General features: G+C 47.6%; 1 protein-coding gene across 1 annotated transcript in view; it reads right to left on the bottom strand.

Moving 5' to 3' along the window:
* KIAA1755 (KIAA1755 ortholog) overlaps positions 1 to 21100 on the bottom strand; it is a 48298-nt gene extending 27198 nt beyond the window's left edge. The window contains exons 1-4 of the mRNA XM_053573974.1: positions 20917 to 21100; positions 9147 to 9344; positions 3531 to 4881; positions 2846 to 3046 (exon numbers count right to left, since the gene is read on the bottom strand). Coding sequence (XP_053429949.1) covers positions 2846 to 3046; positions 3531 to 4881; positions 9147 to 9344; positions 20917 to 20919 — 1753 coding nt within the window. The 5' untranslated portion in view covers positions 20920 to 21100. The remainder of the gene's footprint in view (positions 1 to 2845; positions 3047 to 3530; positions 4882 to 9146; positions 9345 to 20916) is intronic.
* Between the last annotated feature and the right edge of the window lie 200 nt (positions 21101 to 21300).

Genomic DNA, 21300 nt, shown 5'->3' on the forward strand with positions numbered 1-21300 from the left:
GCGGCGTGACAGCATGTTCTCTTGCTGACAGGAATGGTTGAGGAAGAAGAGGTGCGGTGATCACGGAGGGAAGGCGGGAGGACCTTGCTGGAGGTGTGTCTTTGAGTGGGTAAACAGTAACAGTGCATGGGTGGAGGGGTTGGCTTAGGGTGCACAGACGGGTCCTCCATGGTAGAGTGCCAGCTGTGTGGGTCTGGGCGGTAGGGAAAGGTGGCGTCTGCATACTCAGTAAAACTCAAGGAAGGTCCGCTGAGAATAAAGTTGGGGACGGCCAGAGGACAGAGGAGGTGTGCAGTCATCATCCAGGATGGGGGGGAGTTATCCAGGACTCCAAAGGTGAAGCAGAATCCAAGGCCACCCCTGGGATCCCCGGGGGTCAGTGGTCAGGAATCTAACACATGACAAATCAGCCTGGTTATATGAATTTCTCCAGCTCTGTTTCGCTTGAGGGTGTCAGTGGGGAGGAGGTGGAGAGTTTCACTGAGGTTGGAATTCTCACTAGGCAAGCAAGTGAGCGTGTTTGAAGGGCAGTCACCCTGAGGAGCCCTGGGATCTATGCTGGGATGGAGGGACATGATGACGTGATAGAGAATGGGAGGGACATAGCCATAGGGCAGGAAGAGGTGGTTGGATCGGTGGGATGTCGGTTCTAGGGGGTTTATGGTTATTGACATTGTACAGTGGAGGGCTGGAAAGTGAGGCAGTGGTAATGAAGGAGGCAATGAAGGAGTCGGGGTCTTGAGATGGAAACCAGGGAGGGAGCAGCTAATTATGGAGGATGCCATGGGAGGAGTAGCCTGGAGAGTGAGGACAAGATGACTAGAGAAGAGGAGGTCAAACTAGAGAGCAGGAGGAGCATCCATGTGGATACTGTTCATTCAGTCAACAAATACTTTTTTTGTTTGTTTTTTTTGAGACAGAGTTTCACTATGTTGCCCTCAGTGGCCTCACAGCTCACAGTAACCTCAAACTCTTGGGCTTAATAAGCGATTCTCTTGTCTCAGCCTCCCAAGTAGCTGGGACTGCAGGCGCCCACCACAAAGCCTGGCTATTTTTTTTGTTGTTGTTGTTGTTGTTGTCATTGTTTTTAGCAGGCCTGGGCCGGGTTCGAACCCGCCAGCCCAGGTGTATAATGGCCAGCACCCTAACCACTGGGCTACAGATGCTGAGCCCAGCAAATACTTTTTGAGCACATACTATGTGCCAGGCACTGGGAACCCATCAGCATATGTTGTATTCCCCAAGAATTACAACAAAAGTGATTGTGGAAAGAGTGACAGTGAGCCAGGTCTTATTTGCCTGCTCTTACATAAGGGAGTGCCTGAAGCACAGAGAGGGCAAGCGACTTCTTCAAGGTCACACAGGGAGATAATAGAATTAAAAGGAAGGTCTTTTTCCTCCCAGACTAGGGCCTTCAGTGGACAAAATCTGAGCTCTTTGAACATGACAGCTCCAAGAGGATCATGAGACCCTTTGTGTACAATTAATACAGAAGCAAATAGCCAGGGGAAAGGACAATGTGCCCCGGAAGCTGCAAAAAGGCAGGGAAGTGCCCAAGGTCCTACAGAGATGTAGAAGTCTATAAAGTAGGGTAGAATTGCAGGATAGTTAGTTTCCAGAAAGCACTGTGGTCTCTCTTATCCCCAGACTTTGCACATGCTGTTCCCTCTGAACACTCTTCCAGACTTTCACCAGAATAACTCACACTATAGGACTGAGCTTCCCATTACTTCCTCCAGGAAGTTTCTCTGACCACTCCTGCACCATGCCTGGGCCAAGGGCCTTGTCTGTGCCCCTATGGCCCTCTGTGCTTCCCCAGTATCACAATTTTTTTTTTGACACTGGGTTGCAATAATCTATTTGAATAAACTATTGAATTTTCTTCATTGCTAGAATATAGGTTTCCTGAGAGCAGAGAATATGATAAATCCACCATGCCAAGCCCAGGCCCCAATAAGTATTTGTTATAACGATGAGTGAACAATAAACAGGAGTGAGAACACCTTGTGTACTGAATACTATTAGTGCAATAACAGTGCATGGGTGTCTGCCCTCAGTGGCAGAGAACCATCCCCCAGAGGCTAGAAGCATTGACTGTAAATGGCTCACACGTGCCCTTTCCTGGTGAAGTGGATCATTGGCTCCCCTGTCCCATTCCATTCCAGGATCAGCCTACAGCTAATGACTAACAGATCCAGGATCAGCCTACAGCTGATGACTGACAGACCCAGGATCAGCCTACAGCTGATGACTGACAGACCCAGGATCAGCCTACAGCTAATGACTGACAGACCCAGGATCAGCCTACAGCTGATGACTGACAGACCCAGGATCAGCCTGCAGTTAATGACTGATAGACCCAGGCATACAGAAGGCAGCCCCCTACACTTTTAGGAGCCAACTCTGTGGGGTGATTCATGCTCCAGAGCTCCCTACCCGCTGGGGGTCAGGCCCAGCCTTACTCAGCTCCCTTCCCAGCCCTGTCCTTCTTCCTTCCCTCCCCTTCTCCTTCTCCAATAAATTACTTCCCCCAAAGACAATGTCGGGCATTTACCTGACATTTACCTTGGCTGCTTCACTGAAATCTAGATGGATGGATGGATACATGGATGGATGGAAGGAAGGATGAATGGATACCTTGAGCCCAGGAATGGGGGACCCAGAGAGGAAGATGTTTTTGACTTTTCCCCAACTCCATCATTGGAAAGATGAAGAAACTGAGGCCTGGAGAGGCTTGGCCTGGGACCCAGGCCTCCCACACTTCCCCCCACTCTCCCACCAGCATGCTTTGGGACCCTCCAGCTCCCTCCCATCTGCCTCCACCTTCCCCCTTGATCCCCAGAACCTGGCAGGCATGCTATCCTGGAGTGGAAAACCTTGACATTCAGAGCCCCAGTCCTGAGCTCAGGCCCTGGGGGCTCCTCATCCAGGGTGGGGCCTCCTTCTGGGGGGCCTGTAGAAGCTTCTGGGAAATGTGCCTTTTCCCCAGTCAGTGGTGCTGAGTCAGCGGCTGGGCCCGATGATGTTTTGGTCTGAGTTGTTCCAGCTGGGGGAAGCAGCAACAAAGGAAGGGATGTTAAGCAGAAGATGGATTTTCTAAGGGGAAAATATTTCCTTTCTCCTTCTGACTAACAATAAGAAGCTTACAACTAACGATCTCCTGCTATGTGGCAGGCACTGTGCTAAACTCCTTACTTCTCTTTGAATCCTCAGAATAACTCTGTGAAGAGGTTATTCCCTATCCATTGCATAGACAGGGAGACTTGGACTCAGAGAGGTTGAGTACTTGGCCAAGCTCATACGGCCAGTGTGTGGTGAAGCTGGGGTGTGAACTCAGGCAGTAGTAACACAGTCACAAAGCCTTGCTCAATGCCAGACCCATGAGACTTCAAGCCCCTTAACATGCTACACTGTAGTTTGAAACTGAGCCAACCCAGGTGGGTCTCTGTCCCTTCCAACCAGAACCACCTTGTAACCTGCTTTCCATGCAGACTGTAACCCCCTTGTGCAGCTGAGCAAGGGCACCCTACCTTTCCCCAAGGATCTGGCTTGGTTGGATTTAGGAGAGTTGAGTGAACACAAGACTTTCCAAGGCCCATCTTGCTGTAGTGAGGCCTTCTCTGGGGGCACAGGGGATTGCCTCTGCCCTTTAAAGAATGAGAACTTGAGCCCAGGAATGGGGGACCCAGAAGAGGAGGTGTTTTGACCAGAGCGGGTCATGGCTTTGGGAAGTCTCCTGCTTCCCTGTGTGGTCTTCTCCTCCATCTTTGTTTCAGAGACTGGAGCCACAGGAAGAGCTGGGCACAGGCTGGGAGAGGAAGCTTGTCTTGGTCCAGACCTGGGCTGGACCACATTCTCTGGGTTTCCCAGAATTCTCTGTGTTTTGGCAGCAGCTGGCTCTTCTGAGACACCTGTCTTGAGTCCAGAGGCACAGTCCACGGGGTCCTCAAGGACATTGACATAGGGGCCTTGGGGCTGCCATTCTGAGTGGTGGGTGGGTGTGGCTTTATGGTTGACATTTCTCCCCAAGCCCCAAGTGCAGAGCTCCTCCTCTGAGCTTGCTGGCATCACAGAAGCCCATTTTTCTGAGGAAAGTCCCTCACTGGCCTCTGACAGAGGCAGCATCTTTCGAGAGAAAAGAATGTCCTTTATTCCAGATATTTCCTCCAGTGCCCCAAGAGTATACCCACTGGAAGTTTCCACCTTCCTACTGGAACAGTGTCCTCTGCTCTCTTGGGAGAAGTCCAGAAGAGCCACATAGTCCCCCTCTAAGTCCTGGCTGGCCATATTGTCCATCCTAAAGGCCACCTCTTCAGGCCTGGCTTGCTCCACCTTAATGAGGCCTGGATACTTGTTCCCATGGGTCCTGTCCTTACCCTCAGCCAAACTCTGGGCAAGAAACACCTGGTTGTCTGGGCATCTGGCCTGGTGCAGCTCTTGAGGGCTGCTCAAATCTAATCCCTCTAATGGAAGGGACCCCCAGGGTGGGGAAGGGACATTCACTGCTCGGGGTCTGTCATTCACAAACTCTGGGCTGCTTATCTTGGTCCACGGCAAAGAAGCAACCCCATTTTCTGAAGCTACCAGGCAGTTGTGTAGAGAACTTCCCTCAAAGTCGCTGTTGATGCCATCCAACCATTCTTGGGTGAAAAGTGTAGAGTAGGATGATTCAGGAACAGGCTTCTTGTCCACTGTGCAGAGGTCCAAGGAGAGGCATTTGATCATGATGCAGACAGACTGCTCTTTCTGGGGCTCAACTTGGAGGTAGAAGTCACCCTGGCGCAATAACAGGGGATTGAGGGGTGCCAAGTGGACCACAACCTCATCCCGCAGACAGAGAGGCCAGCCCTCGTGTAAGAAGAGGCAGTGTGAGTAGGGGGCCTGTGGAGAGAAGGGGGTGGTGTCAGAGACTCTGGCCCCAGATGACTACATTTTTGGATCTTCTTCCTTCCCTCTCCCAGATGGAATATTGAACAGGTCAGGGACTAGGGTGAGGCAGTATGCAAGAGGCCCTCACTCTTGGAGTGATGCAAAGATTGTCTCTCTTGCCTCACCCTAGTCCTAGCCCTGACCTTGAAAATACTTTCTGGCCCACTGGCCTGAGGGAGAAAGCTCAGAATGCCAGGCACTAGTTAGCAAGCATCTTTCCCCTGAAGAGCTCTTGCTTTCTTCTCCCCATCTATCCAAAATTTCACTCACCCCAGCTCAAGACTTAGTTCTCTATTTTAAAGTCAAGGAGACATGAGTTTGGACAAAGGTTTACATCACTAATTTGTGCAAATTACTTAACACTTTGAGCCTCAATTTTCCTGTCTGTCAATAGGAATAACAATATGTGTCAGCATACTGGATTGCTATGAGGATAAAGTGAGATTATACAGATGCTCCTCAATTAACAGTGTGGTTACATTACAGCCAGATAAACCCATGGTGAATTGAAAATATCCTAAGTTTAACTGTACTTAATGCACATAACCTATAGAACAGCATATCTTACTTAGCCTAGCCTACCTTAAATGTGGTCTGACCACTTACATTAGCCTAAAGTTGGGCAAAATCATCTAACATAAAGCCTATTTTATAATAAGGTGAATAGTCCATGTCATTTATTGAATACTGCACTGAAAGTGAAAAGCAGAATGGCTACATGAGTACTTGATGTATAGTTTCTACTGAATGTGCATTGCTCTCACATGATCATAAAGTCAAAAGACTGTAAGTTGAACCATTGTCATTTGAGGACCATCTGTGTATATATATATATATGTGTGTGTGTGTGTACATATACACTCTTGGTATGCAATAGGTAGATGTTCAATAAATATGAATTCCCTCTCCCTTGGACAACAACAAAAAATTGTGGGGATTTTCACTTTAAAAAAAAGTAATTTATTGGCTCAGCACCTGTGGCTCAAGCAGCTAAGGCGCCAGCCACATACACCTGACCCGATGGGTTCAAATCCAGCCTGGGCCCGCCAAACAACAATGACGGCTGCAATCAAAAAAATAGCCAGGTGTTGTGGCAGGCGCCTGTAGTCCGAGCTACTTGGGAGGTGGAGGCAGGAGAATCGCTTGAGCCCAGGAGTTGGAGGTTGCTGTGAGCTGTGATGCCACAGCACTCTACCTAGAGCAACAGCTTGAGGCTCTGTCTCAAAAAAAAAAAAGTAATTTACTGCTTTTATACCATTCTCCAATTTTTAAGTAGAGGGGATATGGGGTGAATTAGAAACAATATTGAATGAGAAGTCAGGAAATTTGACCCTGCCACTAATTTACTAGATGACCTTTTATATTTTCCTTACCAAATGTCATTGAAAAGGCCTGAATTCTATTATTTATTTATTTGTTTCCTATTAGTAGGTAACAGCACACAGATAAGGCAAAAGTTTAATTTTTTTTTTTTTTTAAGAGAAGATGCCAGCAGCATTTCCCTGCATACATAGGCACAGCAAGTCATTCTAGAAAAGGCCTTAACCCTCTCAGTTGAGCTCTCCACTGGGCTGTGCAGGACTAGAGTCCAACGACGACACCATATGGCAGCAGCAGAAACAGCAGGGCCACTGGACCAACCTTAGGGCTTCTTTACCCAGCTTTTTGAAAGAAGTCTGAGTCCTGATTGGGTAGATTGAATAAATCCCAGGCAATCTTATATAATTTGAATGTGTAAGTGGGAGGCCTCCAGAGAGTGATGCTGAACTTCCCGCTAAATAAACAAGAGTTTCCTGAAATTGTTAATTAAGAAAATAGTGAGAACTGACCTTATTTGTACTCCACACTGATGAACTCATTCCTATCAGTTATATTGTCGATGGTGCTGCCCTGGGAAAGCCTCATATCTCTAAGGCTTCGTGAGCCCCTGAGTTCTACCACCCTCTTCACTCAGACTGCTGTGGCTTACAATGTGCTTTCTCCCTCACCTTCTCATCGAATGAGAAAAAACAGCCAGCAAAGCACCACTGAGATGACAGCCGTGATCATCTCATTTGCCTTTTCCTGGTAACTCAGTGGAGCAAACAGCTCAGGTATGATTATTCTGACTTCACAGATGAGAAAACTGGAACTCGGAAAGGTGAATTATTTGGCTTATAGTCATATCACTGTTAAGTGACAAAAGTGCGACTTGTACTTAGGGCTTCACACTTGAAATCGGCTGTGCCCGTTTCCAAGCCTCTCTAGACTTCATCTAAAGGTGACTATAGGTGGTGGCAGTTAGAGAGGCAGACTTTATGGATGCTACATTTTCATTTCAGAGGAAGAAACAAGGAAATGAGATCCAACAGCTACTAGGAACGTATGATGTGCCAGGGTGTGCTAAGCTGTGTGCATCGTTTCAGTGCATTAGGTGCTATGTTATCAACTTTCCCACTTGACAGATAAGGAAACTGAAACTCAGAGAGGTGACGTGGATCTCCCAAGTTCATAGTGATGAGCCTGGATATGAACCTGAGGCACTTGACCCCAGAGGCCCTACTGTTAACCCCATGTCAGTCTGCCCTGCTCTGAGGTGACACAAATTTGCCTATAATTACAATTAAATTAAATTCACCTGTAATTAAAATAGAGATGTGAAAGAGTTGTGAGCTGATCACTAGGAAAAATGAGGAAGGGGGCAGTGCAAACGTGGTTTTAATGGCCACATAAAGGAAATGGACAGTTATGTGACTTGTCAGGGAGAAGAAATAAGGATGGGGAAGAATCTTCATGAAATAATGTCAACCTGGATATGTGGATGTTGGGTGCAAGTATTTCCCTAAGAAGCTCTCTTCTACAATACCAATTTCTGTGTCTTGAGCTATCTGGTTCCTAAACTTGAAGTTTTAGCTGCCAGATTCGATTTCCTTCTACCACTAAAATGACACACATAGTCCCCACCATTACTTTTTGTCCCTGATGAGCTATGTGCCTGACAGGTGTGTCCTGAGCAAATCAAGAAAGGCTGATGGAGCCTAAGAATCTCTTTGTGATTCTTAAGGCTGGGGTGGTGGGGCATTAAAATAAAACAGGAAACCCATGAAGAAGTATGAGCAAGTTTCTCCAGTGGGAGTTCTAGGGTCTGGTCTCTTCAGGTTTCTCTTCATCCTTTCCTTAAAACAACTGTTCTTCACTCTGACCACAGAGATAGACACCTGACTCAACCCTGGCCAATCATGATACCTCATTCCTCTGGCCTCAGCGATTGGTCCAGGAACAGACATATGACCCAAATCTGGCCAATCAGGATTCTTCCTTTAGATTTTTCTTTCTTTCTTTTTTTTTTTTTTGTAGAGACAGAGTCTCACTTTTTTTTTTTTTATTTTTTATTTTTTGGTTTTCGGCCGGGGCTAGGTTTGAACCCGCCACCTCTGGCATATGGGACCAGCACCCTACTCCTTGAGCCACAGGCGCTGCCCATAGATTTTTCTATCTGCAGCTGGGGAAGAGCTCATTATCCTCTCCAGAGTAGGAGATAATCATAGAGCTTCCCTGGGCTCCGGCCTTTGGGGGAACAATTAGCCTATAAGAATGATGTTGACAAGCAGAGAGAGGCAGAGCCAATAAATAAAAGTCTTTGAGGGGGTTGATCAGTAGATCATCTTAGTCTGAGGCCTGATCCACCCTGCCCTAGTCTGAGTAAGGATTTTGTTATTTGCAGCCATGAGTCCTGCCTAAAACATTTTTCTCTCCACATTGCCTCAGGAAAAGCCTCCTGGAGATCTGAGGTGAAGGGGTTACCAGGGAAAAAGGCAAGATTCCTGATACCTCAGGGTCTCCAGGGAAGTTCTGGGGCATTCTCTACTATTTCCATTGAAGCTGCCTTACTTCAAGGCAACCTGGCAATGTCAATGGTGCCAGCCTCAGTGCAGACTCTCCGAGGGTTGGAAACACCCAAGGATGTCACTAATTCCTCCCTGCTAGTGAAAATGAAAGTGTAATTGACTACTAGATGTCAGAGGGTAAAGGGCCAAGTGGCCCTCTTGCTCCATTTGGCCAGGGGAGGGCGGTTCATGTCTCCCTTTGGGAAAACAATGATACTTGGAAAACCACCCCAAACCGCCACTCTTCCTGGGAGATAAGTCACACATCAGCCCACCTCCTTGGCTGTTCCCCTCCAAACCTGTGATTTTTGGGAGAGCTTGTCCCCTGACACCATCTCTCTCCTGACTTACACAGGCTGCTTCACGCACTTGCTCACACAGACGCTTGGCAGGGATCAGGAAATCCAGAAGGAAGTTCAGCCCATCCCCCTGGAAGTTGGAATCCAGAAGACGGAACACCTGACCCAGAACAGTGGGTGCTGTGGCCTCAAAAGGAGGGTAAAGGCCCGCCAGGGCATGCTGGATGGCCATGTCCAAGGATGGGGGGTCCTGCAGGGGACAGAAGGATAGAATGAAAAGTAACAATATCCATAATAATGATGGTAATGGCTAATAACCATGACTGTCCAGGCCCTATATGACTAAGACCCCTGCTAACTCTCTGATTTCCTCTCCTACCCTGTCCTCTCACTTGCTCTTCCCAGCTATACTGGCCTTCTTTCCTGTTCCTCAAACACACGAGGCACAATCTCACCTCAGGGCCTTTGCACTAGCTGATCCCTCTGTTTAGAGTATTCTTCCTCAGGACAGCCTTGTTCCCTCATCTCCTGTAGGGCTTTGCTCACATGAAATCTGCTGGTCCAGTAAAGAATGCAGGAATGGAGGGGGCATTCAGGTCAGGGCCAAAGGGAAAGAGGAGGTTGGCATCACCCAAACTCCACCACATGGCTGACCTGCACACCTGCAGCAGGGAGCTGTGCCCCCAGTGAAGCCAGCCTAGATCAGACATCCACAGTCCACATGCAGATGGGTGAGAGACAGTGATTGCTGTTTTATAACACTGACTTTGGGGTGGTTTGTTACACAGCAACAACTAACTGATACAAGTCCAGAGAGCCTCCTCATATATCCAGCTGCCTCTTGGGGCCTCCTTCTAGATGTCTCTCAGACACTGGCCATCAACACATCAATCCTAACCCAGCAACTTCCCAAATCTGTTCCTCCCCCTGTGCTTACATCAGTAATGGCCCCACCACCCAGTCAGGCTCCTGGGTGAGAAATTAATCTGCTCAGTACACTGCCCTGACACGCCAATGTCCCTGCCTCTGACATGCAAATGTCCCTCAGCAGGTCCTAGTCCAACTGCTCATCAACCATGTGCTCTGCTTTGTGCCTGTCCTCACCCCGATCCAGGCCTCCACCACCTGTGCCCTGGGATCCCCTCCTCTGTGGCCAGCCACTCCCCACCAGGACCTCAGAGGGACCTTTCTCAAATGCAGACTGGACCTCATCTATCTCCTGCTCAAGGTCCCTCCAGGGCTCCCACTGCCTCAGGGAGCACCAGCCTCCAGGTGTCCAGTCCCTCATGCTCTGGCCACTGCTGCAGTCACAGTGGCACACACCTTCTCCTGCTTACCCCCAGGCCTCTGCACATGCTGTTCCTTCTTCTTGGAATGCCTTCCATTTCAACTCCCTCCTCACCTGGCCAACTCCTCATTCTTAAAGACTCAGGTCAGCCCTCACCTCTGACCTCCCACTGCCCCCACCCAGCAGGCTTAGGTGTCCCCCTTTCTGGGCTGCTATAGCACTCCTATCATAGCAGTTTCCACATTGATGACTATCTCCCTCAGGGGATTCCGCGCTCCCTAAGGGCAGCTGTAGTAGGCGTAACAGCCCCCAAAGGTACCTAATTTCTGGAACCTTTGAATGTGTTACCTCACACAGCAAAGAGGAATTAAGGTTGCAGGTGGAATTAAGATTGCTAATCAGCTGGCCATAAAACATGGAGGCTATCCTGGATGATACAGATGGGCCCAGTGTTGTCCCAAAGCAGAAGCAGATGCAGAAGAGGACAGAGTCAGAGGAAGTGTGACTCTGGAAGCAGGATGAGAGAGATGCAGTGCTGCTGGCTCTGGACATGGAGGAAGAGCCAAGGAATGAGGGTGTCTCTTAGAAGCCGTCAAAGGCAAGCAATGGATTCTCTCCTAGAGCCTCCAAAAAAGAACGTAGCTCTATCTGACCTGTGTTGGACAGCTGATATGCTTGTTATCTGCGAAATAAGAAATTTGTGTTGCTTTAAACTACTAAGTTTGTGATCATTTATTACAGCAGCAATGGGAAACAAATACAGCAGACAATAGCTCCTCTTCCTCCCTGGGTCCTCAGTGCCTGGCCCAGGACCTAGCACAAAACAGATACTCAGTATATTTTGTGAAAGAATGAACAAAATATCCCTCTCTGGACTATAATTTTTCCTTCTGTCAAATAGGCAGTTTGGATAAGGCCAGAGGTTTTTAACCAGATCCTTCTAACAAGGACCCAGGGGCTACCAGCCTGAAGGAAGGACCCAGTTGCCCTAGACTGGCTGCAAGCTCTGAGTACAGTTGTTGCTGAGGGATGCAAAGGGAAATGAGAATAAATAAGAACTCAACACAAAGGGGGCTTATTTAGGAGGGAAAAATTTGACAAAAGACAGGGAAATAAAACAAGGACTTTGAGGAGGAGGGAGATGGCATTCCTCAATCCTAGCAAGATTCCAGTGCCGGGAGGCTGTAAAACAAGACTCACTCCCACCTGTGGCCCGTACAGTGCTGGGCACAGGGTAGGCCGCCGTCACTATTTGTAGAATGAATGAATGAATGTCTATAGCCTCACTCTGAAGGAAAGAGGGTCCTGGCACTGGCGTGTCAGTGAGCCCAGAGGGGATGATGTGCTAACAAGTACTTGAATCAGAAAGTGCACACGCCCAGGAGGGACTGTTCTCAGAGTAAGGTGGGGGAGGGATCTTCAGCTTGGCAGAACAGGGGAAGGCTCATCCAGCCTATGGTCCTCTTCAATCCCCCCCAGCTCCCAACATTCCCCACCCCATGCAATCCTGGGGACAGCAGTGGGAAGGGGACAAGAGCTAGAGGACCTCATCTGACACTAGTGAACACACACATGCCCAAGTGGATTAGGCCAGCACCCCTCGCTGCCAGGTGCCCTGTCCACTTCCTGTCCCGTCTCCTGGAACAGTGGTGTATGGCTTCCTCCTCACTGCTCAGCCTTGACTATGTCCCTTCTCCCTCTTAGCCTCTTTCCTGGTGTGCAGATCAAGCTGGGCTAAGCTCATTTAGTTTTTGGACATTTAATCATCCACCTTTACTTTCACAATGTTTAGCCTCTCCACATACCATTTATCCTCTTAGCACTTACTATTTTTCTTCCATTGCACTCATTTTTTTAAAACCTTGCATCTTTGTGTTTTTTTTTTTTTTTTAATTTGGCCGGGGCTGGGTTTGAACCCGCAACCTCCGGCATATGGGACCGGCGCCCTACCCGCTGAGCCACAGGCGCCGCCCACATCTTTGTGTTTTTAAATGAGACTCTACACATCATAATGGCTATGAGAGCGAGGCCAGACTGCCCAGGTTCAAATTCAGGTTCTGTCTCTTACTAGTTGTGTGATCTTGCAAGTTGCTTAACTTTCTGTGCCTCAGTTTCCTCATCTGTAAAATGGAGATTGTAGTTGACTGAGATTGCATGAGATAATACACGTAAATAATCTGTACAGGACCAGCATTGAGTAGGTGCTAGCACTTAGTAAGAGCCATCACTGCTATTTTTGTGTCATAATATAGTTATTACAACAGGGTGCCGCCTGTGGCTCAAAGCAGTAGGGCACGGGCCCCATATGCCAAAGGTGGCAGGTTCAAACCCAGCCCCAGCCAGAAACTGCAAAAAAAAAAAAAAATATATATATATATATAGTTATTACAATTAATACATTACCCTATAAGAGGAAAAATCAGTGTTAACTCTCAGAAATAGAATAAAACTTCAAAAATAATGATGCACAGGGTGATTTTTATATTATTTTATTTATAAGATATGTTATATCTTATATTACATATTATAATATATTTTATGTTATTTATTTATAATAAATAAATGTATCATTTATATTTATTAGATATTTGTGAGTATAACTATAAATTATGTAGTTTATATTAATATAAATAATGCAAAATATGAATATATAAGACAGATTTATTATATGAAATCTGTTTTATTTTACTGTTTTGTATTTTACAAAAATAAACTACCTTTTTTTTTTTTTTTTTGAGACAGAGCCTCAAGCTGTCATCCTGGGTAGAGTGCCATGGCATCACAGCTCACAGCAACCTCCAACTCCTGGGCTTAAGCAATTCTCTTGCCTCAGCCTCCCAAGTCGCTGGGACAACAGGCTCCAGCCACAATGCCTGGCTATTTTTTGGTTGTAGCTGTCATGGTTGTTTGTCAGGCCCAGGGTGGATTTGAACCTGCCAGCTCTGGTGTATGTGGCTGGAGCCTTAGCCTCCTGAGCTATAAGCACAAAGCCAAATAACCTACTTTTTAAAAGAAAAGTAAACAAAAAATAAATAATGCCATTAAATTCTGGGGACATCGCCACCTCCTGGAGGCTTGAGATGTCTTCTGTCTTTCTCCCAAATCAAGACTGTCATGCATTATTAAAAAGATGTTAAAGATATCTTATCATCAGAGGAAGGCGTGGGTCAACAGAAGATCAGAGAATTCAAAAGGGACTGACTCTCTCCCCACGTGGTTCCGTGTCATTTAGCTCCAGTCTGTGACATAGCTGGGTCCTAACTATGGTCTGCATCCCAGTCTCTAGAAAACAATGAGTTAAACTATCTCAGCCTTGGCATGCCTCAGTTTCCCCATATGCAAAATGGGGTTCTAGTTCCTATGCTGCCTAGCTGAGGTGCTTATCCTGGAGATACAAGGAAATGAGGGACGTCGAGGGTCTTGGGAGAAGTAAAAGTGTTGGTGGAGTGTTAATGTTCTTGTTATTTACCTTTACTCATCCGTCAGACAAAGCTCAAGTCCCAGCCTCTACTGAGGCCCCCAGAAGGCCTGAAGAAGTTACTTCCTCACACTTGGCCAATCTCTGTCTTCTATGTCACCTGTCAGGCCCTTGAAAGCATTTGTATCTGTGGCTTCTGGTTTAGACCCTCCCTGTGAGGCAGGAAGATGGATGAGACCAATCTTTTTAAACTTCCTTATCAACTGAGGATTACTTGAACCCATTCAGAAACCACATCCAAGCTCCAAACCTTCCTGAACCTCATCATACTTTGAATTCTAGAATGAAAGATCCCCTGCAGATAGATATGATTAGTACTTTCCTTTTACAGATGGAGAAACTAAGGCCAAGGTCACCCAATGAATCAGGGGCAGAATATCACCATCCCTAGGCATTTCCCCCACAGAACAGAACAAGGGTTCAAGGCAACCCTAGCACTCTACCCTGCAGCCCGGCTTTTCTTCCCAAGCAAGGAAGCAGCTGATGCTAAGTGATATTAAAATCTTTGCCTGTTGGAGTAAACGGGTAAATCTGGATTTTTATGAAAAGTTCAGTCCACATCTCAGAAGATCCAGCAAACATCTGGTGAGACCATTTAAAAAGGCGACTGGCCTTAAAAACACACACAATCACACTTTTGTTTTTTTTTCTCCTGATTATAAAAACTATACAAGCTGCTTGCAGAATGTTTGGAAAATCCAACAAACTATAAAGAAAGTTTAAAAGCTGCCTTACAAGCCTCCTGCCCCTCACAGCCCTCAGGGGCAACTGTAGTTAACACTTCATTTCATGTCAACTTGGACTTTTTTCTAGGCTTATAAATGTTTTTATACATACTATAGATTATATTATATGACATTTTTTCTTTAAAAACCTAGGCGTGTCATTACTCCAAGGGTTGGCTGCGAGGAAGCCTCTTTCTGGGAGAGGGGAGATCTTTTGTCTGTTCATCTGGGCAAGTGGTTACAGGTATACTTAGTGAGTATATAGGTAAAAAGGCATCAACCTGTATTCTTTACATTTGTTTATTTTACTTAATAAGAATAATACTTAAGATTATAGTAATAGCAGTGACTGATTGTAAAGACATTGAAATAGAAGTAAAGGAATACACCCCTGCCCAGACAAAACCACTATGAATAGAGAGTTTTCTATGACCCCGGGCATCATACAAGGCTCCCCGTGTCAATCCAGAAGGTCATGAGCATTGCATAGGGGCCAGCGATGTGGCCTGGTTCTGCCTGTCTGCTTGGTGGGCTCCTCTGGCATTGGGCTGCAGGGAGAGGGGGCTTGGGCTTGCCTCCCTTTCTTCTTTCCCAGCCTCACACCTCTGTCTCCTGCCCTGGCTCCTGGAATAGTTAAAGACCCAGCTGACTGTGCTCACTGGGAAGGAATGGAAACATGTCTATTAAGTTTCATGCAAATCATTCTGAGGGGCCTTCGTCTGGTGTAGGGTTCCTGTGGACCCAGGCTGGACTGCCTGGTTGATTGGGAATAAGAGTGGCCAGTATTCCATCCTGCAGTTGCCAGGGCCCCCTTCATCGTGTACTGCTTCCCTGAATTCTTGAACGGCTATGAGTCCCTGGGGTCCAGGCCCGTAGCAGGTAATGCGCTGGCCGAGAGCGCAAAGTCCTGTTAACTCAGAACATTCTTCCTTTTCACTGGCTGTCCCTAAATGGTAACAGCGTGTGGCAAACTGAGCCAATTTATGGAAACCAAAAGTGTCCCAGTCTGTGAGCCTTGCTCTGTGCAGGGTAAACAGCTTCTTTAGGCCCCACTAGAAATGGAATGACAGGCAGTTGCGGAGGCCACCCCCCAGGCTAGTGGCCCCTAGGCAGGGGAAAAGCAAGGGACAGGCGAGGAGGGTGGATGTGGCTGACCCAGCTGTGGGTTGGTTCCTCTCTTTTCTTCTCTGTGATCTTGGCCGAGATAAGCCTCGGTTTCTTTCTCATTTATTTATGCTTTTTAGAGAGAAGGTCTTGCTCTGTTGCTGGAGTGTGGTGGGGCAATTGAGCCCAGCAGCAAAGTCCTGGGCTCAAGTGATCCTTCTGGCTCGGCCTCCACGTAACTACAGGCATGCCCACCATGCTTGGCTAATTTTCAAAAAACATTTTTTGAGAGACAGAATCTTGCTATATTGCCCAGGCTGGATTTAAACTCCTGACCTCAAGAGATTCTCCCACCTCAGCCTCCCAAAGTGCTGGGATTACAGGGCTGAAGCACTGAAACTGGCCCTCCTCAGTTCTTTAACTGCAAAATAGCTGTCCTTGCTTAGCCCCTGGCACCCCTGCACGGGCTGAGCAAGAGAATGTGAGCAGAGAGCCTGGCACACAGTCGCTGCCTGGGTGACAGAAGTGAATTCAGGAAGGGAGGTGAGTGGCCCCCAATAGCCTCAGCATCAGGGAAACAGTATGGAGTACTGAGGTCTGCGATCTGCGCCCCTACTCTTCAGCAGCCGCTGAGTGTTGCTTTGGCACAGCATTGTCTCATCGACTGCTTTTTTAGTAAAACCTCCCAAGTTTTTAAAGGTTGGCCAAACCAAACACATCTGTGAGCCAGATACAGCCCAGCAGGACCTCCAGTCTCAAGTACCTGGGACACTCCCCCAATAAACTTCTCCAGACTATAGAGTCTAAACCCAGCATTCTGTTGCTCTGGCTGCTGGGAAGGTCTAATTCCCATCCAACTAAAACTTTCTTGCTTTAAGTGCCTTTTTATTTTTGTGTGGGTGGAGGTATGAGCGAGAATTGGCTCCTTATTAAAAAAATCTTTCAGAAACTGGAAAAACAGCCCAGATGCATGAGCCAAGAAGAGTAGGCGTCAGAAGACCCACGCTCGAGTCAGGCTGTGTTTTTTATCATCTGAGTGACCTCCAGCAAGTCGCTTCCCTTCTCTGAGACTTCGTTTTGCTTTGTGCCTTTCTTTCCCTCTCCCCTTTGCTTCTGCCCTGGGACTCACCATATCCTACCCAAACAGTTATAACTAGGGCTGCTTCCTCTTGAGCAAGTTTCGTCTTAGGCCTGTGATAAGCACTTTCTATGCATTATTTTACTTTATCATCCCAATAATTGTATGGGCGAGGTACCTTTATTCCCATTTTATAAGTTAAGAAACTAAAGTCAAGATTCTACTGCTAATAGATGGCAGAACTCCAGTATGAACCTGGGCACATAACCCCCAGCTGTCCTATGTTTTCCCCCAGGCTCCTGGCCACCAGGCCAAACTTTCCTTTGACCAACACAGTGGCCTTTTCAACACCCAGATCCAACAGTGACCCTCCACTGCTCAACAACCTTGAGTGGCTCCCTATTACTTTAGCAACTCATTGGCCTGGTTCTGTGACCCACCAGCTGGCCTCCAGGTTACTTTTCCTACTTCTTCTAAACACGCTTTATGGGCCAGGTGCAGTGACTCATGCCTGTAATCCTAGCACTCTGAAAGCCAGTGCAGGTGGATTGCTTGAGCTCAGGAGCTTGAGACCAGCCTGAGCAATAGCAAGACTCCGTCTCTACTAAAAATAGAAAAAATAGCCAGGCGTTGTAGTGGGCACCTATAGTCCCAGCTACTCAGGAGGCTGAGGCAAAAGAATATGTTGAGCCCAAGAGTTCGAGGTTACTGTGAGCTATGACGCCACAGTACTCTACCCAGGGTGACAAAGTGAGATTCTGTCTCAAAATAAATAAGTAGATAAATAAATAAATAAACAAACATGCTTTATGCTCTAGCTCAGGGCTTCCCCATTCATGAGGCACTCTTGCCAGATTCACATATCCCAATGTGTTATTTGCTTAACATTTACCATTAATTATGACTTACTCAACATTTTTTTGTCATTCTTTTTCAACTTAAATTTATTTTTCATTATAATGTATTTGTGCTATTTAAATCACTTCCTAACATTCATTAAGATGAGAAGCACTGCCTGAACACATCTCTGTGCTCTGCTCCCATTGCCCCCCTCCTGGGATTGCATGAGCTCCTACCCACCCCTCAGAGCCCTTCAAGCCCTATCTCTCTTCTCTTTAGATATTCATGACACATGCTTCCAGGCATAGGGATGGACTTGACCATCCTTGGGACAGCTCAGAACTTTCAGTGAATGGTCCTGGCTTCCCCATGGACTGCAAGTCCCCAAGGCAGGGACCACATCCTACACAGGGCCTGGCACACAGAAGGGGGCTCGGGTGAGGTGGTACTCAGGCAATGTTGAATGAATTGAACTGGGCTCAATCAGTTCATTAGAAGGTGATCACAGGTGGCCCACAAGGACAATTTTAGGACAATTTTAGGATGACATAGACTCTGTATGAAACCACAGCAAGAGAATTACTCTAATTCTCTTCTACTCTTCCTGATGACACCAACGAGAAAGCATCAGTCTGGGGTCAGTATATCTTGAGCACCCCTCAGATACTTAGTCATTACTCTTTTTAACAAAAAGAAAATAGTCATCGGCTTTGGAATTATTCACAGTCAACCTCATCAGTCAGAACTTACAGATTTGCCTTCACTGAACATATATATATTTTAGTTACTTTTTATTTATGACAATAGGTACTGATTTTTCATGGTCACGACATAAACATTTCTATTTAAATGTATTTTTAAGTGTATAAAGCAAGTTGACTTAAAGAAAAATACTGAGCAAATAATGAGTAGCAGATTTTATTATTTTCTTACAACATTTTATCCAGTAAGCAGATATGTAAAAGTTGTTCCAATCATACTAAAATTTGGGAAATGTGGGACTGGATGAAACCTAAGCCCCTTCGCCATACAATTCTGTGATACTGGGCTGTTCTAAAACATTGACAGCCATTCATCAATTTGCTTTTTGTAAAAAATTACAACTGTGATGGGTATCATAAAGGAAGGATAAGTAGCATGGTAGAGTGAGAGTCGGGGAAGTCAGGGAAGGCTTTCCTGAAGAGGTGACATTTGGTTAGAGATTTACTGGATGAATAAGAATTCACAGGTACAGGTGTTCCACTTAGTAGGACCAGCACATGCAAAGGCCCTGAGGCAGCAGGGAGTACAAACCCTAAGAGGTTCTAAACCATGGCCAGAGTGGCTGGAGCACAGAATTGAGGCCAGAGAGGTGGGCTGGAGACAACTTTCACAATTTAAAGATAAGAAAGAGAGAAAAATCTGCCCATCAGGAAAGAGGTGCTCAAACTTTGAGAAGGGTAGCCCAATGCCTCACTCTTATAGTACTTTTTGTTTGTTTTGTTTAGTAGGCCTGGACCGGGTTCAAACCTATTCCCCACCCCTGACTCTAACCAGCACTCTGACCACCGAACTACAGGTGCCCAACCAATGCCTCACTCTTGATCTGAGGGTCTGGGGTTCAGTGATGGGTCTCTGGATTCTAAAAATAATAACTAGGTTAGATGCAAAACCAGGAGAGATTTGGCAAATGCCAGTGGTTGCCCACTGTGGCTCTGGGGTGACTATGACAGTTGAGTGCAGGCTCAGATTTCAGGCTGTCCTAACTCACACTTCCTGGTCGGGTGACCTTGGGCACCCACTTAAGCTCCCAGAGCTTCCCGTCCCTATCTCCTGGGTGGAGATACCAGCAGGCCAGCTCTTAGAGTTGGTGTGAGTTACATGAGTCCCACATGTAAATCACCTAGCACAGGGCCTTGCCTGCAGGGAGAGGTGAATAACCATTAGCTTTTTAATGATTATTTTCAAACAGCTCCAAGAGCAATGTGTGTGCGTGGATTTCGGTGCCTGGCTTTGCCGGTGTATGCCCATATTTTAGCAGTATGAAAGAGCAGGTGGGCTAGGCTCCTGTATATGAGAAGACACGTATGTTCAGCCAGTGAATCAGTGGGAGCACTACAGTGTGCTGTGTGTCCACATGTGTATGTGAGTACGAATACACTTTTTTTTTTTTGTAGAGACAGAGTCTCACTTTATCACCCTTGGTAGAGTGCTGTGGCATCACACAGCTCACAGCAACCTCCAACTCCTAGGCTTAGGCGATTCTCTTGCCTCAGCCTCCCAAGTAGCTGGGATTACAGGTGCCCGCCACAACTCCCGGCTATTTTTTTTTTTTGTTGCAGTTTGGCTGGGGCCAGGCTTGAACCCACCACCCTCGACATGTGGGGCCGGCGCCCTACCCGCTGAGCCACAGGCACCGCCCATGAATACACTTTTATATACAATTCATCTGCATGTGGACACACACTCGATTGAAAATCCATACGAATTCAACATGGACAGTTACAGTTAAAGCCCCAGACTGTCTTCAAAGCTCTTTTCCAAATCCTCAGAGCTCCTGCGAATCTGCCCGGGGCACCTGGGCCTGTCTGGAGCTGGGTTGAGATTCCCTGAAAACAGACTTTTCTTTCATCCCTGTTCCCAGATTCTGGCACAAATGCACCCAAGTGCACACACACGACTCTCACAGAGTGTCCCAACCTTCTCAAGCTGGCAGTCCAGAAAGCCCAGGTATGAGGGTACCACCCTGCTCTTCACCCAGTTCTCACGGGAGCTGATCTGACTTCCCAGAGCCGAGTCTAAAGTAGCCAGGCCATCCCAAGTTCTGGCAAACAATTCTCTCCTCTCCACTCTGCACCCTTAACCCTCCTTGCTGTGACCTGCCCAGCTGGGCTGGAATGGGACTTTAACCCCCAGCTCCATCCAAACCCCATGTCAGGAAAATCTGCATTTCTGACCGTCAGCCCAAAATTAAAATGCAAAACCTCTCCAACTTTTGTCCAAGGCCCAAGAGCTGGTGGTGTTCAAGCTCAGGTCTGTGCTACAGGTGGGGACAAATTAAAGTTTACAAGCAGTCCCATCTTACTCTGAGCCCTTCACACGTGGAGAGGCCTGCAAAGGACAAGGCCCCAGATGGGTTCCTGCACCCCATCCACCCCACCCCTGTTGGAGGGGAGGGCAGTTAAGCACAGACCCTTGGCCAGGCACTGAAGGAGGTCTTTGCTTAAAAGGTCAGGTGCTGCACACCCGGGGCAATTCTAGAGGGTTGGGGAGCACGGTGCCCTGCTGAAGGGGTCAGAGCAAAGTGGTCCAAGCCTTGGCAGGCGTTACCATGGTGACCGGCTACAAGCGGCGGTGGCTGCTCCTCTTCTCGTCGCTGGGTTTGTGGGTCTGAGGGTCCATCTGCCGGGTGCAGCCCCTGCCCTCGTCTAGCCCTGGAGCGAGCGGAGCTGGCTGGCCCTGGGCGCCGACCCTGGCCTCATCTCCGAGGGGCGGGGGCCGGGGGACAGGGAGAGAGAAGAAAGGGGACCGGTGGAGACGGAGGCTGGAGACAGCAAGAGACTGACGGAGAAACAGCCGGCGGGGTCGGCCACCAGCCAGGGGGCGGCCCAGGGGCGGGGCAGGCTGCTCCAGGCCCAGCTGCGCGGCGGGGCGGAACAGCGGCCCCTTTGTGCGCGCGGCGCGGGTGGTGGGAACCCGGCGTCCCCTCCCGCC

This window comes from Nycticebus coucang, chromosome 21, assembly GCF_027406575.1.
Source record: "Nycticebus coucang isolate mNycCou1 chromosome 21, mNycCou1.pri, whole genome shotgun sequence".
NCBI classification, from domain to species: domain Eukaryota; kingdom Metazoa; phylum Chordata; class Mammalia; order Primates; family Lorisidae; genus Nycticebus; species Nycticebus coucang.